General features: G+C 40.0%; 2 protein-coding genes and 1 non-coding gene across 3 annotated transcripts in view; 2 read left to right on the forward strand and 1 right to left on the reverse strand.

The window, feature by feature from the left end:
- LOC127689388 (zinc finger protein 39-like) overlaps positions 1-19026 on the forward strand; it is a 236606-nt gene that overhangs the window by 52175 nt on the left and 165405 nt on the right. The gene's annotated exons all lie outside the window — the stretch shown is intronic.
- LOC127689812 (nucleolar and coiled-body phosphoprotein 1-like) overlaps positions 1-19026 on the forward strand; it is a 50194-nt gene that overhangs the window by 28959 nt on the left and 2209 nt on the right. Inside the window, exons 7-12 of the mRNA XM_052189395.1 lie at positions 3121-3191; positions 3892-3916; positions 6175-6291; positions 8078-8163; positions 9177-9201; positions 14128-14241. Of these exons, the coding sequence (XP_052045355.1) occupies positions 3121-3191; positions 3892-3916; positions 6175-6291; positions 8078-8163; positions 9177-9201; positions 14128-14241 (438 nt within the window). The remainder of the gene's footprint in view (positions 1-3120; positions 3192-3891; positions 3917-6174; positions 6292-8077; positions 8164-9176; positions 9202-14127; positions 14242-19026) is intronic.
- Positions 12459-12584, reverse strand: LOC127690413 (small nucleolar RNA SNORA17). Its single transcript, XR_007979114.1, has one exon. It is a non-coding gene; the product is annotated as a small nucleolar RNA SNORA17 (small nucleolar RNA).

Consider the following 19026-nt stretch of genomic DNA (forward strand, 5'->3'; position numbering starts at 1 on the left):
CTAGAAGGTCCTGGGCAGATCTCATGCAGTCTCTAAGAGAACACAAATGCCAACCAAAACTACTATATCCAGCAAAACTCTCAATCACCATAGATGGAGAAACTAAGATATTTCACGACAAAACCAAGTTCACCCAATATCTATCCACAAACCCAGCCCTAAAAAGGATAATAGGAGGACAACACCAATACAAGGAGGGAAACTCCACCCTGAAAAAAGCAAGATAGTAACCTTTCATCAAACCCAAAAGAAGTTAAGCAATCAAATTTAAAAAATAACGTCAAAAATGATAGGAAGTAACAATCACTATTCCTTAATATCTCTTAACATCAATGGACTCAATGCCCCAATAAAAAGACACAGACTAACTGACTGGATACGTAAACAGAGCTTGATATTTTAATATTAGAGCCGGTCATTTTGTTAGCTTGATTTATTGTTTTCCTCTTTTGGAAAGTTCAAACTCTGTTTCTATGTACTATAAATAACAAAGCCTGGCTTGGATTGAGTAACAAAGCTATATTTCAGACTTGGGACTTTGCTGATATTCCTAAGGCCTCAGCCACACCCCTAGGGATGTGATGTCAGAAGAGGTTGGTGACTGAGTTACATGCCTGCAGTCAATCAAGGCCTTATGCTATTCAAAGTATTTCCATGAATGACAAGTTATTAATGGTTCAAAATGAAAGTCAGAACTACAGGAGATCAGATGTTAGTTTAATGGGGACAGTTATTTCTTTTTCCTGTTTCATTGGGTAGGAGATTTTATTTTTTCTACACTTTGGAGAAATATATTACAAGTAATAAATTAAAAATTTGGGTATTCAAGATATATTAATCATTGCCATTGTTGCTATTATTTTAAATGTCATATAACATTCTCTATGATACATCCTAGTTCTAGCGTACTAAAAAGGTAAAAAGAACAAAAGGAAAGAAGGAAGAAAGAAAAAAAATTGGAAGAGAGGAAGTCAGGAAAGTAGGGAAGAAAGAAAAGAGGAGGAGGAAGAAGGGAGGGAGGAAGGTGGGAACAAAGAAAGAGAGAGATAAGTAGAGAGGGAGAGAGGAAAGCGGTTGTTTGGATGCTATCTTAAAGTTTTTATTAGATATTTTCTTTATTTACATTTCAAATGTTATCCCCTTTGTCCCTTTCCATTCTGAAAACCCCCTATCTCATTGCCCCTCCCCCTGATCACCCACCCACCCACTCTTGCTTCTCTGTCCTGGCCTTCCTTTACCCTGGGACATCGAGCCTTCACAGGACCAAGGCTTCTCCTTTCACTGATGTCCGACAAGGTCATCCTCTGCTGGTTTTAAAATAATCAGTTCTTAGTTTTCTTTAAAACTCTAAAAGCTTTTTAAAAGAAGTTTAAAATTTTTCAGTTGTGTGTATTTGCAACACACCAAAATAAAATACCTTTTTAAAAGTTGGAGATACCAAGCATAATCACAATGTTTAGAAGACAACACCAAGTTTAAGAGTGTAAATAATTTAGTGTCTTTTAAATAAATACCAAATGAACTACTTTGATGTTATAATGTTTGGCCCTCCAGGAAGATATGTTCTTGTATACAGATGCATGGAGTTGCAGATTTAATACCTCATCAAAAATTGTTTTAAATCCTCTCTTTTATAAATCTGTTTTTAAGACAGGCATTATGCAAGAATCTTAAAGTATCTCAGGAGACCTTTTTCCTTGGTCAGCTCATGCCCTGCTTTGTTGCCTAGTGCAGTTCCACCCCTGAATTTTAAGTTTTTGTTACAGATGTTACACATTCTTAACCATACCAAATAACTTCTAAGCCAATAATCTACAAGCAAGACGTACAGACCACAGTAAAGACATGCATTTAAGACCAGTCAGAACCAAATATGCAGTGGCTGTGCTGGGCTCCTGGCCAAGGGGGCAGTGCTCAAAGGGCAGTGCTCAAAGGACAGTGCTCAAAGGGCTATGCCACATTTTCAGTTTTTGTTCTCAATTCAGTTACTATTTTCCCTGGAAATCCTCAAACAAATTAATACTAAATCATGGGGTGAATGTTTAGAAGATGAAGCTTGGCCAGTTTCTCCAAATATGAAACAGAGAGTCACAATGAAGTGACTACATCAAAGTACAGACACAGACAGACAGACAGAGACAGACTGCAACACTAAGCACAATCAGAACTGGGGATGAGATGGAAGAGATTCTAGATGTCCCCACAATGGGGCACGGACATGCCACCAGCAGTACCCAGAACTAGAATCAGGTGGTCGCCAACGGGCACCAGAGAGGAAATAGGATGTCTCCTGACCTCCTCTGATACACACAATACTGTGTCTAGTTTCTTCTTTCTTGGGTCCCAGATAGCTACCTTCTAGAGGTTTGTGACTCCAAAAATGAAGTCCCCCAAATGTGAATGATTGCAAACCAAGGACCTGTGTGGTGTGAATGGATTCCTGGCCAATGTACCAAATGTAATGCAGTCTGTATAGATTCAATATAAGTCAGAATCCGGGTCAATGCACATGACAAATATATATTTCAATCAAGCTGCTACTGATCAATCAGGAACAGAGAACAGACATGGGAGCTGAACCATGATCTTGATCCAAAGTATTAGAGTATTTCAGTTTACAAAGCATCTGTGCCAAGTTATCATTACATTTTTCCTCCAATAAGGATTTAAGGATAAAGGCTTACATTTTTCCTCCAATAGGATTTAAGGACAAAGGCTTTCCTTTATGAGGTTGACCTATGCAAACTGATATAGTCTGTAGGTTCTACAGTCCTGACCAATCAAGTCCACTTGTTATTCTGTAGTTAGAAACAACCATTATGTTCTGGAGAACAAAGGATGAATAAAGGGAGCTGTGATTAAGAAAAAGCTTTATGTTCTGAAACAACATGGCAGTACTTGGGGCAAGTTTCTTTTGCTCGTTTCCCACAATTTCTCTCCAAATCCTTTCTTTTTCTCTATTTACCTTCCCAGAAAACATTCCAGCTTTATTGCGACCATCTCATTTACTACATTTAATTACATATACTAAGTCCATGCACTTTAATCTGCATCAAGTAAAGTGCAGTGTAAGTAATGAGAAGCACCATCAGCTGACTGTTATTCTGTCTGTTCCCCTAGTGTCAGCTAAACGAGCTGACAGTGCAAGTTCAGAAGAAGATGAGGAAAAGTCACCACTGAGGAGGGTTAAGGTAAGAGGGGCTTTCGTTTCTCTAAGGTAGAAAGGCTATCTCAGTGATTCCATTAAGTTTCAGTAGGTATCACATTTGAGTCATGACATAGTCAGAGATATCATAGGTATTAGAGCTTTTACTTAGGAAGAGGATGGAATGTAGGAACTGTACTAACTTGGTCTCAATTCAATAATTCATTACATCACAATGTGGTGCAACATTATGTCCGGATTTATGAAACTAATCCCTGTCAAGTGGGTTTCTCCAGTTTACACTAGTCCTCATGGTTTAAAGAACAGCCAACTGAACACCCAACATCCACATGCTAGACACAGTAAGCTTCTAATGCACCAAACTTTAAGTCATATACTCCAATTAGTTCTAAACCATGTGCCCTAGAAATAGAATATGTATTAGTGAAAAATACCTGTTTTCATATGTGGTGTAGATTTTGGGACCCTCTAGAGGCCGGACAGGTTTGTTTGATCTACTTATGAATCAGAAAAAGTATGAAAGATACTAGTTTTTGTCACAAGAACTGAGCCCCAAATAATTTGTGGCATCATCAAATAACGTATCCATCAATATAGTTATCACTCAACTGCAATTTTTCATCCTTGCTGCAACTATAGTACATAAATGGATCAATCAAAACCAATTTTATATATTACCCTGCTTGATTATGGAATATAAAGTATTTTTCCCCTCTCCATTACAGGTGGCTCCTAAAAAAAATGGAAAGAGTATGTATTTTGGAATTACTAAGATAAGAATTGTTGTAAACACTATGTTTTATCTGATGCAACACTGTGATCTAAAAACTTACCTATGTATCTGTGGTCATTGAATTCACCAGGGTACAATAATCCCTATGGAAAAGTTACAGTTTTTAGGATCTGCCTGTAAGATATCAAATCTATTAGGATCTCAAACACTATCATGACCGCGAGAATGGGTAGAATTCCTAGATTGTATCATTTCCCATTCAGCAGATAGTCATTTGTAAAAGGCATAGAAGCACACATACTCATTTTCAGGTGGCAGGTCCTAAAAATGTAACCCAGTCCAGGGGAACAGGAATGCTGAATGGATGTGTCCCAACTGGCTTTCCCATGGTTCATTGTAATGAAGTCTACAGAAGGGTTAAGTGGGTGGACTTTATTAGCATGGAGAAAGGGCAACACAATTTAGGCACATGGTCAAGTAAGTCCTCTATTCACAACTTAGATATTAGTTAGTGCTATCTCATTCTTTAGGGAATTTGGTGAATTTTAGGGATTTTGTTTTATTTTTGAGATGTGTGTGTGTGTAACTTCTTTCTGGCCCAGATCTCACATAGCTCCACCTTCCTGAGCCTATAGACTGCTGTTATTTATTAAGGTATACACTGACACATCCAAAGGGAATATACCTTTAAATGTCAAAACTCTATGCTCTAGGAGTTTTATCTCTGAGTGGCGGACAGTGGCCAAATTCTGACTGTTAATATGGAGTAGATACATATTTTCTGCAATGAATCACGTACCCTATTATTATTTCAAGTGTTTACTGCATAGTACAACTACAGTTTCAATACTTCAGTATGCTGTAGTTTTATTAAAGGGAGCAATTATATTAATATAATGTAATATTATATTGGACTTCATCCCAGTTTTCTCAGTACACGTTTAGCATGTCCAGGACCCAAAGTTTGTATCCTTGTTCTGTATAAAATGTGCCCAGGATGGCTCCATCCTATTAATGTTTATCCTAGAGAAGTGAAGAAAGGAGAAACATAAGTTCAAGGTCATTCTTTTCTGTAGAGTGAATTACATTCTGGACTAGAATAGAGACCTCTCTTGAAAACAATTTTTAAAACTATAACGAGACGGTAAGACTGGTGAGGGAGGCATGACCAGGCATTGTGCACTCCCACTGGCCTGGAATCAGTACCCATATCTAAGCAGGAACTGAGAAAGACCAGGCAAGAGAGTCAATGAAGACGTTACCTACAAAGTGATGTGAACACACTGCTTATTATATTAGCAATACACAAGGCTGCTCTTCTTGTCAGTTCATGATGAGGACATGTCCAGGTTTGGCTGCTTGAAAGGAAGTTTTTATTCAGCCCAACCATAATGTGACACCTTGGTTTTGAGTAACTTTCAAACTGAGCATTTTTAGAAATTATCTCTATGTAGTCTTCTGATCAGTGAATCACTCACTGAGAGTCACCAGTCAGGTTGAAGTTCTGAGAGGAACACTACATATTTCTATTAAGTGAGAACCCTCCTACAGCTTCTTTGGTAAACAGTAAGAATATATACATTCTCTGTTGCCCATGTGTCACCAACTGAAACCTCATTCTACCTAGATGCATTCATATGTAGCTGACTCTTCCATCATTTAACAGACACCACACAGCAATATGCACTTGTATGTCCATATCTTTTTAATTAAGAATAGTCATAGGGTGTTTAGTGCATACCATCATAGAAAACACAACTCAGAAGTAAGAGAGACCGTAAATTACATTATATATTATACTATATATAAATAAAATATACTATATATTATACCGTATATATGAATTAAATATACTACATAAATTACACTCTATAGTATATTATATTTATTTACATATGCCTTTGCACAAATCTTTTGCAATGAAGTCTCATAGGGAGTCAAATATTAAGCATCCTAGTGAAACCACATAGGAGTGTAAGACTGTGTGAAGTTTGGTTTATGTTGCTCTAAGAGGGATTTTGATGCTGTTTAGCAACATGAGAGAGTCCTTGTTCTCTTCTCTGTACATTGTCACATGGACATGAAGTGTAATTCATGCTGCTGTATATAATGCACTTTGTGATCTTCTCAAATTACTCTCTGATGAGTGGCTCTGATGATGTTGCCTGGAGAATGGTCACAAAGTAGAATGTGCAAACACAAAACCATTCCTGATTTCCTCTGTTTTTCTGTCATGAAGTTGACATAATTGTCTTTGTTGTGTATATATCCCTAGGATCAGATACCTTGAAAAAGCTCTGTCGGAAGAGGACTCTTCCCCTGACAGATGATGTTGAAGGAAGTAACTTCATTGATGAAACTTGCACAGAAAAACCACAAAATAAAACAGAAGGTACTGTGGAAATGAAAAGGATGGATCATGTTTCATAGTGGCAGAGGATACTGTTGTGATACATGTAAAACTATGAATATATTATTAGTATTTTTTAGGTAGATACTGTTAATTTGCATACATCCTTAGTTGAAATTCAACCACAGAATTTTAAAATGGATATTAGACTCACTGTTTGTTCTCATTGAGTAATGGGAAAGAGGGGAAAAGTGAGCTCAGTCCTGTCTGCATCACTGTCACATTACCTGCTGCAGGAAGGAACAGGTGAGCCACCCTCTCTATCACCTGTTCCTAGACACCTGTAATGTGAAAGGATTTAATGTCAACTGTCTCAAGAGTGACCCTTTGATTATCAAAACTGTCAAATGTGAAGATAGACTTTGGATTAGATCACAGAATTTCTGCTCTGACCAATTGGGAGTGGGTCACTGGACTGGTGTGTTACACAGTGGGAAAGAACAGTAGAAACAAGGAAATGGCAGGAGAGGCTGGAGGGTTCTCTGAGTTTTTTTTCTTTTCTTTCAAAGGCATCATGGTGATCCCTGTTAGCTTGTGTATTCTTTGCTTGTGGCTCTGTCATCTGAAGGCAGACTTTTCCTCTTAATACTTTTCAGTCTATGTGAGTTATTAACAAATGTCCAAGCCTGCAACTGTGGTTAGTAGCTCTCCAAGGAAGCTGTATCCAAGGTACTTTCCCAGATTGTAGTGAAAAGGAATGTCTGTTTCACCACAATAGCTTGAGTATGGAGTGATATTCGCTGAGAGCTGTAGATGTAGGAGTTTCAGGCAGAGATCCAATGCAATGGATTGAAGGAAAGAAGTGGAGTGCTTGTGTCCAGCTCACCTTCTTGTTCTTTAGAACAGTGTCACTAACAGTGGCACAGTTTGCTACAGCTTATCACCTCAAGATAATGTCCCACAGACATGCTCCTCCTCGTCCTCCTCTTCATCCTCCTCGTCCTCCTCTTCTTCTTCTCTTCTTCTTCTTCTTCTTCTTCTTCTTCTTCTTCTTCTTCTTCTTCTTCTTCTTCTTCTTCTTCTTCTTCTTCTTCTTCTTCTTCTTCTTCTTCTTCATCTTATTATTCTTTTTTGGTTTTTATTTTGGCTTTTCAAGACAGGGTTTCTCTGTATAATACAGGCTCTCCTGGAACTCACTCTGTAGACCAGTCTGGATTCTAACTCAAAAGTCTGCCGGCCTCTGTCTCCCAAGTGCTGGGATTAAAGGCATGTACCAACACAGTGCCTGGCTTCTCATAGTACTTCTTGTCTCTGTCCTTCTCTAGCCATGCCCTCCTTTTGGTAATTGCCATGTTATCCTGTGATCCCTTCCACCTGCTACCTTATTGTTGATGCAGCATACTAGAACACATTGCCCACACAGTGTGGCCTAACCTCAGCCATGTCCCCTCATGAGCCCTGGGTATACTTGGTCTTTCTGTATTCACTAAACATTTCTGCCTCACAAAGCTCATGAGACTGTAAAGATCACTGGGAGAGAAATGAACAGAACCCTTCTCAGATATAATATGACTTGAAAAGCAGTTGAATCTTAGTATGACATCTGAATCAAACCTTTTCCACACGGACAGGTACATCCTAGTTTGTCTGTAGGTCTTCCCTCTGTTCAGTTTGCCTTATGAGAAAACAGTCCAGCAGCAGCACAACCATCTTGTTCATCAGGTTTAGTTACATGAACTAGATTCATACACTTTTACCTACATCAAGTAAAGCCCAGTGTAAACAATAAGCAATACTGTGAGCTGACAGTCACTTCTTGTCTCACTAGTGAATCTGGAAGAAGTCCCCCCAGTACCAGAATGTCAGGACAGTGCAACTTTACCAATGGATAAGGATAAAGCACCAGTGAAAATGGTAAGAAGGCTTTTCCTTGCTCTCATGCAGAAAACTTACTTCAGTGGTCCCCTTATGGTTCAGTGGGATCACAATGGAATCATGTCACTGATCAGGTATATGCCATTTTAAAGCTTCTCATATTTTAAAGGTCTCACTAGCTGAGCATTGAATATGCACACACTGGACACAAGAGCTTTCTTTCAACACATCAAACATCGGGGCTTACTCTCAAAGTATAACTATGATAGACCACAGAAACACAAAATATCTGAATGACAAATACAGGATTTCACAGGTGGTGTGCAATCTAGGTTTGAGAATCTTCCATAGAGGCCAGCCAGCTTTGCTTGATCTGCCTTCAAACCAAAAACAAAACAAAACAAACAAACAAACAAAAAAAAAACACGTGAAAGCACCATTTCTTAAATGAATGTAACCTGTTCCCTATGGGAAGAGAATGATGACAATCACTCAAGTCAAATAGCTTTGGCTATGGTCAAAGCAGGAAATCTGTATTCAAACAATTGTGCCTACAATTCATTCCTTGGTGTAGCAGAACCTCCAACTCTTAGCCTAGCTACTGTGGAAGCAGAATTCTTTGAAGACTTGAGGGATATTGAATTGCAGCCTTATTACATTGAGCAGTCTAAAAATGGTTCTTACTTTGGGTTTGTCCTACAGTAAGAGCCAAGATTTTACGTTCTACTAAAAATAAACAAAAAGACGTTATCTTTTTATGTTCATTTAATAACATGCCCATCATTTTTATTATTGGTATAAGAATATATATCGTGTTGAATGTAATAAAAAATATTAAGACAAAAAGTGTGAAATTGTCTTTTTCATGAAGTACAAAGCTCAGATATTCTGTTACATCACTGAATAATGGATCCATTAATATGGTCTCCACTTGACTGCTCTTTTCTATCTTGACTGCAACTAGAATATGTCAGAGGAAGGCCCAAAGACCTTAGCAGATATTACTCAATATGATCTAATGTTTAAAATATTGTATTTCCTTTCAATTGCAGGAAAGATCTAGAAACCGCAGATCTGGTATGTATTATGGATTAACCCTCTAAGATATGTTTCAGATGTTAATTGTGTAATACTTTGTATTTTGTGTGATGGACAACTATGATCTCAGGTACTTACTGATGATGTTGTTGTTGTTGTTGTTGCATTTTTTTTAAAGAAAGCACAAATTCCAAGCCCAAACAATGGCCATGTGACTGTGTTCAGCCGTGATTCCTTTAGTTAAAAGGAGATTTTGTTCACGAAGGCATGTCCAAATCTTTTTTACCAAGAAAAAGATCCCAATTATCCAAACGACATTCTAGTAGAAAGGTTATAAATTAAGAAATCCTAATACAGTCATCTAAAAAATGTATTCAAACTACACCAGGGCCATGCAAGACCAGGCTATATGCTTGTATTCCTTCATAGATGAATGATCCAGAGTTTAGAGGTAATTATGAGACACCTTAGCTGTTCCTCTCAAGAGACACTTCTTACCTCATCAAGGGCACAATATTCTCTATAGAAAAGTTATATCTTCTGGCATCTGCCTGCCATAAGGCAAACTGATAGGGATCTCAAACACTAGCCTGGTTGCTGCAGAGGTCAGAGTGCATGGGAGTGTGTCAGTCAGCCGGCAGCAGATACTCACAACTCTGAAACGTAGAGAAGCACATGCCACTTTTCAGGCGACTGAGCCTGAAAATTAAATTCAGTACATGGAAAGCAGGGGTTAATATGCCCCCCAAAATGGGTTTCTCATAGCATGGCTCTCTCCAGTAAGATCTGGAGAAAAGCCTTGGCAGACTAGATAACATCAGCATGGGCACAAAGAGCCACACTGTCCACTGAGAACTCTGGTCTTCATTTGCTTGCTCCATGCTGGACCATCATTCCAGCAATGCATTTCATTGTTATTTTGTATTTTGTTGTTAATATAATTTTAGTATTTTTGATAAGTTTATGCAATGTGTTTGGTCATATATATCCCTTACAACTCTGCCCACATAATCACTCTCCCTTTTCAGTGTTTCTTAAATACATATACTTAAAAAAACTTTCTAGTCTAATTTATGCAAAACATGTGCAGGGGCTTCCACTGACGCTTGGGTGAACATTCTAGGGGCAAAATCTTTAATTAAAACTGTACCTCTCTTAGACCAAAAACATAAAGTAATAACTTCTTAAATAGGTATGAGAAGGGTTTCTGAACCTCGTCTCTTCAAGCCACAATATTGTCTTCCTTGACTTTGTGAAGGTCCTATATAAGCATCCAGCAATATACATTTAAAGGGCAGCTAGACTCTGCACATCAAGGATCCTTTGTCATGGTAGTTAAATTCCATGTTGCCTTTTCTATTTTCCTCTCAATGGCTTTACATAGTCGTCAGAGAAGAGTATCACCAGACATTTTCTTGTCCACATTAGTGTGTCTGCATGATCAGGCTTTCACCAGTGAAGTGATGTGTTTAGTGGAACAATTATGAGTTAGAACATGTAGCTTCACTGGCTTAGTTTATACCTATCAGATCCAAAACCGTGTGTTTCATCCCAAGGATCCCATATAGGATGCCCATGATTGCACAGTATGCAATCCGGATTTAGAGTTTTGGTTTCAGAAAAGTCAAAGTACAAGATCTTCCTTGGTTTTTTTTTTTTTTTTTAGTTTTGTTATTGTTTTTTTGTGAATTTCATGTTATACACCCCAATCCCACTTCTCTCCTTCTCTCCTTGCACCTTCCCTCCACCCTTGCTACAATCTACCAACATGGAAATAATACTGTGGAAGCTGTAGTATGTCACAGTGTGTCCCACTGTATACCCTTTTGTCTATACATCTTTGCTCACAAATAATCATTGTAATGCCTTGTTGATCTGGAGCAGTCTCCTGGCTTCTGATGCTCTATCTGAGGTTCTAATACTGGATATCTTCTGGAATACCCTGTGGTTGCCCTGTGGCATGGAGTTCCTGATGTTTTGTATCTATAGAACCAGCCCCTTTATGTACTTCTTCAGCAGTTGATCAATGGGGTAGATGTTGGGTTGAGCCAATTCAAAGTACTGGAGGCCTGACAGGTATCTATGTTGGCCAGCTTTCCAGATCCCCTACTCTCACACATCCATGGCCAGCTCACTAGCAGCCCCTGTAATGAGGGCTAGCTCTATCCTGCTGCTCAGGCAGGGTGAAAAACTCCCACTTCCCAGTGTTGCATTTAGTGTGGGACATGATCAGTTCTCCCACTCTTATGACCTGAGTTGGGAGCAGCTCTCTCACCTGCTATAAATGACAAAGGAACAGAGAGGTGAGGGTGGCAAACCCAGCAGATAAGAAAGCAGGCCTGGCTCTCCTGCATTCACACCTGCTGGGCTGGCTTACCTGCAAGCCCCTCATGCAGGGCCAGCTCTGCTGTGCTCTCCAGGCAAGGTACAGGATCTGCTCTCCCGAGTGCTGCAGCAAATGAGGGGCAGGGATAGCTCTCCTGCTTTCATGGCCACTTGGCCAGTTCTCCATCCTGCCATAGATGGTAAGGAGCGAGAGGGTCAGACTGTATCTCTCCCTCATCCACACCACTATATGGCAGATGTGTTGATCTAGCTCTCCAATGCTCCTGTCCTCAGGACTGGCTCACTCAGCCTTCAGCCATCAACATGTCCACAGGCAGTAGCCCACACCAGAGTCATTTGCCTGGCCTTTGGCGGTAACAGGTTCCTGATGCTGCAGGACAAGGTGGCATCACAGACCAGGATCCCACAATGTTCACAGATGGCCTCACCAACTGCTCACATCAGGCTGTTCGTCACTACCCTGGAGGCTCCAGTTCTTCCTTTCTTCCTTGTACTCACATCCTTCTGTTTCTCTTTCTCTTCACTTTTCCCACCACTTACTTGCTCCTCTTAGTGGAGTCCAGTTTCTCTGAGTGTCTGCAGTCATTTCAGGAGTGGTCCCTGGAGTATATGTCCCACTTGTGTATTATGGCATTGGGCAGGGGCCATCTTGAGTGTGATCCGACCTCCAAAGCCTACCCAGTACATGACTGGTGGTCATCTCAGATTAGCTCCGTGTCCAGGCTCCATGGCACTGGCCTGGGGCTCATCACAGGCACTCTTCGTGCCCATCTGCATGACTGACCACATATGAAGGTCATCTGTCTCCAACCCCCTCCTGCCCAGGCCGGCCTTCCCACATAGAGCTCTGTTAGTCCCTAGCTTGTTCTCTGTTCTCAGAGTCTGTCTGATCCTGAGCATTGGTGCTGGGCACTAGACTCATGCTCCTCTCAGGCTCACTGTTTTCAGTAAATGTTAAGATTACTAATCATTGAAATGTTCTCAGATCACAACCAAGTATAGACATAGCTTCTCTCTTTTCTGCCCCCCACTGACACACAAGTGACATAGCAGTCGCATCTGCAATGCCTCCCTCTTCTTTTTCTTATAGTGAAATTTAATCCAGACTAGGCTAGAGACTTTTTCATCATTGTCATCATCATCATCACCAATAGAAATGGCTAAGATAATAATAACAACAACAACAACAACAACAACAACAACAATAATAACAACAATAAATAAAATGGCCCCAAGAGGACTATTGAAGGAAGGGGAATTTGTAGAAACTAATCTTGCCCTTGGCTGGTTGATCAAATTCTAGGATAGACACATGCCCATGAATATATGATCAGCCCTAATTGAACTTGGTGGGTTATTACGATAAAATGAAAAGGATCTGAAGTTGGCAAAGAGTGGAGAGATAGGAATGGAGCCAGGACGAGTTAGGGTGTTGGGCGGGAATGAATAGGATCAAAATACATTGTATGGAGTTCTCAAAGAATTAAGACAAGATTTTATTTAAAAATTGATGAGGAAACAAGAAGCAGACCCAGTGCACACTCATCCCCTGTGTAGCCATGTAGATGTCTCACGTCAATTCATGTGGAGGGTTTATAAAAGGTTGGCCAACTTTCCTCACATGACAACTTGATTCAGAATGACTTGGAGTCTGAGTCATCACAGAAGACTGGAAGCATGTGTTGCCTCTCAGTGTGGGTACTTGATCAGAATCACTGGATGAAAGGAACCTGACAGTCTGAAGACACTGGAGAAATGACCTCTTCTATTTACTCTCCAGAGACCTTCTATACCTTAGAAATTCATATATTGAGTCAGAGATCAAAGGCAATGCATCTGTTTTTTTTTTTTTTTTTTTTTTTTTGGTTCTTTCTGTCAGGGTGTTTGGCCAGGGCATCATGGATATAACTAATATAGAACCCAGGGATAAAAAACTAGAGGAAATGTATTCTTCTTACCTTCCAAACTCACTTAAAGTGATATAATATATTCTGCATAAACTGTAAAATATTCTGGATAGGCAAAATAAATAAATAAATAAATAAATAAATAAATAAATAAATAAATAAATGAAAGCAAACAACAAGTGGGCGCCATCCTATATAACAGTCAATTTTTGCTCAGGTTTTCTTGCATCCTTTCTAGTGGAACTTTCCTCACATTTCACAACACCACAGTGCACTTGTGCAGTCATGTGCTTTTTGTTATGATTTGGCATTATATACCTATCCTGTACACCAATAAGTTTCCTGTGGTCATTTACTGGTGCAACAATGTAATCACAGCAATGTCTCTATGTCATGATGCTCTAAATGGGATTTGAATGCTGCCTATCTGGCACCATACCAACATAAATATTCATGTTGTGCCTCTTTCTCAGTTGTCCCTCCTGAATTAATTTACCTACATCATCACGAGTTACATAGTAGACGTTATCTACATCGTCACCTTATGTATAATTATTTGTACACTACACTCAGTGATCTTCCTGCAGCACCATTCTAATTACAGTGACTTACTTAAAAAGAAATATGATCATATGTACAAACCCTCAACTATTATCAGTTTCCTCTGTCTATCGTGAAGCTGACATAAATCTACCTCTCAATGCATTCCCAGTATTGGCAATCTTAAGGAAATTTTCTCGAAAGCGAACTGTGGCCCCCCTTGAAGTGGAAAGACCTCAAGTCCTCCCAGGTACCTCCCGAGAAACAGCACACGCTACAACAGAAGGTACTGTGGGAAAACATTAATTCCGTTCAATTACATAAATCAATGTCGAAGTTTTGCTGTAGTTTTTAATGCATGGATATCTTAATTTATCTAGTTTATCAGTAGAAATTTAAAGATACAGTTAACTGGCGTCTTTGCTTTTCGTTAACTAATGGTAAACTGGAGGAAAGTTGAGACTTTATATGAGTACTCTTGTCTTCACCTGTGGTAGGCATGAATGACTGAGCCACATGTCAGTCACATTGTCCCAGACATGCATAACACAGATGTGGAAGGTCTCAAGATTGAGGATGAAACTTGAATTAGATTAAGGCATTCCTAAGCAGGCCCATTGAGAAACAGAAAGCCCTAGGAGCAGTCATCTTACAACTTGTGCTTGGGAGACTAAGGGAGTAGGAAAGATCATTTAAGACAAAGAAATATGTGATGTTTCTGTGCATTTTCTCTTTCAAATGTATAATAGTTAGCAGTGGCAAGGTTGAGTGTGCTTTGCTTCTGGCTCTGTTATTTCAAGGCTACATTTCCCAGAACACTTAGACCATCCTTCCTCTGTCACTGCTAACATCCTAGTGTATGACTCTTGTTATAACTCTTCTTGGAAAATTGGTTGGGTTTGCTTTCCCAGAAGTTGTGATAAAGTACTGTGACACAAAACATCCTGCAGTGGTCTGAATAGGAATGGCCTCATAGAATCTTGTGATTGAGTACATGGCCCACAGGGAGGGGTATTATTATGAGGTGTGGCCTTGTTAGAGTAGGTGTGGGATTGCGGAGGAAGTATAACAATGTAGAAGTGGGACTTGAGGTCTCAGATGCTCAAGCTAGACCTAGTGTGTCACTCCTTTCCCACTTGCTGCCTGCCATAGAAATCTCAGCTCCTTCTCCAGCACCATGTCTTCCTGCATTCTGCCATTTTTCCTGTCATGATGATAGGGGACTAAACTTCTTACACTGTGCAAGCCAGCCCTAATTAAATGTTTTGCTTTATAAGAGTTGCCATGGTTGTGGTATCTCTTCATGGCAAAAGAACCCCTAATTTAGACACATCTTTAGCAAGAAAAGGTTGACATTGCCAGGGACATTGAATTTGGAGCCCATAATCAATAAGTAGCAGATAGAGGCAGAAACTGAAGGGAAAGTGATATTGCAGCCAAAGCCTAGAAGCAAAGAAAAATGAATGACTGTCTTCTGCTGAGTTTTCTTCCTCTGATATGGCCTAGGATCCCATCCAAGAGAATGATTGTATCTACAGGAAACAGGTCTTCCCAAGATGCCTTAATCTATTCAAACAACAGTGTCATACCTGGAGAACTGAGATCTTGTTAGTTGACAGCTGTGGTGAAGCATCATGGAGGCGACAAAGTGTTGTTTTCACTTTTGAGTATTAGCCTGTATCAGAGTGAGTTTTTCTGATAGAAAACAATTTCTTTGCTCTCAAGAACCTGTAGGTAAATATCTTACAGTGTGGGCCCAATGCTGCAGGAGCAGCATGTCCTCTCCCTGTTCTTCGGGTCTTGTAGCAGCACTTCCTCTCTTCCCTGTGAAGCACTGCTTTACATGCACTCAACATGGCAGAGTATCTCAACAGTCACAATGACTTTTCATTCTGTCTACATAGCATGTCTTTGTATCAAGGGCTTAATATATGACTTGTGATGGTTTGTACATGCTTGGCCCAGGCAATGGCACTATTACAAGGTGTGGGCCTGTTGGACTAGGTGTGTCACTGTGGGTGTGGTCTTTAAGACCCTCATCCTAAATGCCTGGCAGCAGTATTCTGCTAGCAGCCTTCAGATGAAGATATTGAACTCTCAGCTCCTCCTGCACCATTCCTGCCTGGATGTTGCCATGTTCCCACCTTGATGATAATGGATTGAATATATCTGAACCTGAAAGCCAGCCCCAATTAAATGTTATCCTTTATAAGACCTGCATGAGTCATAGTGTCTGTTCACAGCAGTAAAAATCTAACTAAGGCATGACTTTATGTAGTTTGTGTTCCTCACCTCAGACTGACATGTGGGACTAGAGTTCTGACATCCATCTTGGAGCCTCTGACCTAGTTAGTGATTGAAGTGGGATCTTAGCTCTAGCAAACCCTTGGCTACCTTTCAGGAATTTCGTGGTTCAGCCTCCAACATTCAGAACATGGGTTTGGGCGTTCTAGTGAATTACACCTATTCCCAAGACTAATGAACCATAGTAGTTGTTTGGACATCAGTTCTCTCAGTACCTCTCTGCGCATAGGGCTGTGTCTGTCCTCCGTGCTGTCACTATTTGTGTATTTCACTTGTTACAGCCTTCCCTGTCTTGCCGTTTTTAGGGGAATAAGTTCATAATCTCAGAGAATTGTTTCCTGAAAGTATCTTCCCTGAGGCTTCTTCATTATGCTCAAGGTCTTTGGTCATCACAAGTGTGTCATTGTCCCCCGCCTCCTCTCACAGTTTAGCTGTCTTTGGCTCCACTGTGATAGGCAGTATTAGGAGGGTTAGCACTGTGTTAATCACTGCAAACTCTAGGCCTCCTGCTTGTATGTAGTATGTCCTTCAGAGCCCCATGTCCCCACCTCCAACCTCATACACCACAATATTCCTCCTTATAGTTCCTTGCCTTTATCCTTCAGATACAGATATTTCCTTATTTTCCAAGTGCCAAAGTGGCTCAATGATCTGTACTAGACTATCCATAGAGTCTTGGAGGTTTCTTCCCACTAATTACCTCATTCCTGATACTGCATAAGAGAATACAGTGTCTATAGAGTATAGCTTAGCCCTCTAGCATGCCCCCACATTCCTTCAAGAGAGTTCTTTTCTTTCTTTATTACCTCTTTCTCACCAAACTCACTGGGCACATAAGACCATTAAGAGAATAGAGTATAGAACCCTTCCTAGGCACAATATACCCTAAAGATATTCAAATCTTAGCAGTTTGTCCTTCATCTGGTGGACAAAGCTAAGAGGCTCCTGGTGACTGGCTACAGTATGACAATTGTGAGCAGGAAAGACAGAGTTGAACTCAATATCATCCAGAAGCCTCACAAACAGAGCAAGGCTATATACATTAGAGGACAAACAAAGCCAGAAAAAGTTGTTCTAAACTATAGGGATAGTAAGGAAGAAGGGCAAGGAGTGACTGTCAGGTAGCTGTCACATTAGTCCATTCTGAAATCACCAGTGTTTTGACACAAATTAGAGCAGTATCCGGTCCCAGATTTGACTCAGTGATTCACTCTATCTCCACCAGTAGATGTGGTTAAGGAATTATCTCATATACAAAGCCCCTGTTTTGCATGGGAGGACAGAAATCACACTGAGATATATCTATCCTTCTAGTCTGCTATAAATGAAATCAAATTAAAGTATATGTCCTTCACATTGACCTTGTGTGGTAAAAAACTGATTCATGTCTTATATTTGGCTTTTCTTTTAAAATTTGTGTCAACTGTACAAAGCTTACATGTATACTGCATGGCCTGGGAGTAATAGAAGCTAAACATATATATGTATATGTAAGTTATAATTTATCTCTTACAAATTATTTCCACAAAACTTGTACACAGTATCATCAAAATATTAAACTATCATTCACATACTAACAAGCCATTTATAGTGATTCCATTTGAAAGATTTGCACACAAAATCAGCACATCCTTGCACATAAGATTATCGTAAGATTATCTTCAGTGCAGTTAACTGGTTTTTGAGAAAGAGCACTTGCTTTTAAAGCAGAAGAACTGAGTTGGAATCTCCTCACACACAAAATAACTGGACAAAGCTATTCATACATGTAATCCTACGTTGCTGGGGGGATGGGCAGAGGCATTTCCAGTGCTTGCTGGATGTCTAGCTCCAGATTCTGTGAGAGAACCTGTTTTAAAAAAGGAGAATGATAGGTCATGCCATTCCATGCCCTCTTTTAACCTTCATGTCTTCACATTCCACTTGACAGGCACCTCAGTCACACACACATGATAAATTTATGTTATATATTATACTGGGTCCTAGAAGAAGCAGGCTGAGTTAGCTCTGGTGTGCAAGCCAGTGAACAGCACTCCCGCATGGCCTTTGAATCTGCTCCTGAGTCCAGGTTCTTGCTCTGTGTACTTCCTATCCTGACTTACCTCAGGAACTGAGTGTGAAGAGAGAGTTGTATCCTGAGACAAACTCTTGCCACCACAAGTTGGTTATGGTGTTTGGTCACAGCAATGCACACCTTAAATTAAGACACCATGTAAGCCATGGAGGAACATGGGATTATGTCATTGGCAGAAAATAGATGTGAGTAAATATAATTGTCACATTAAATGTCTTACATTACATTGATGAAGACAAGGACAGGGTGCTTTCCTTTTTCATTTGAGGGTCTAGGTTTTTATGTAAAAAATAAAATCACATGTGTATAAGATATTAACAAATTAAAGATTTTGTTGGTCAATAAGGAGGAAAAATGAGAGGTGGAATAAGAGAAGAAGGTGGGGATGCAGGTACAGGAAATAGATACTGTGTTCTTGTATGCACGTGTCCTTTTGAAGCAGCACTCACACTGTATTCATAAGTCCTTGTGAAGCTGGACACACACACACACACACACACACACACACAGATACACTGTATTCTTGTATGCACATGTTCGATGCAGTGAGTTCACGATGCCTACTGAAAAGAATGTTTCCAAGCTGCTCAGTGATGGCGCACACCTTGAAACCCAGCAGTCAGGAGGCAGGGCTGGATACCCGAGTTCTAGGCAAGCTGGGTCTATAGCGTGAGTTGCAACACAGAGTGCCAA

Source organism: Apodemus sylvaticus, chromosome 7 (genome assembly GCF_947179515.1).
Source record: "Apodemus sylvaticus chromosome 7, mApoSyl1.1, whole genome shotgun sequence".
Taxonomy (NCBI): domain Eukaryota; kingdom Metazoa; phylum Chordata; class Mammalia; order Rodentia; family Muridae; genus Apodemus; species Apodemus sylvaticus.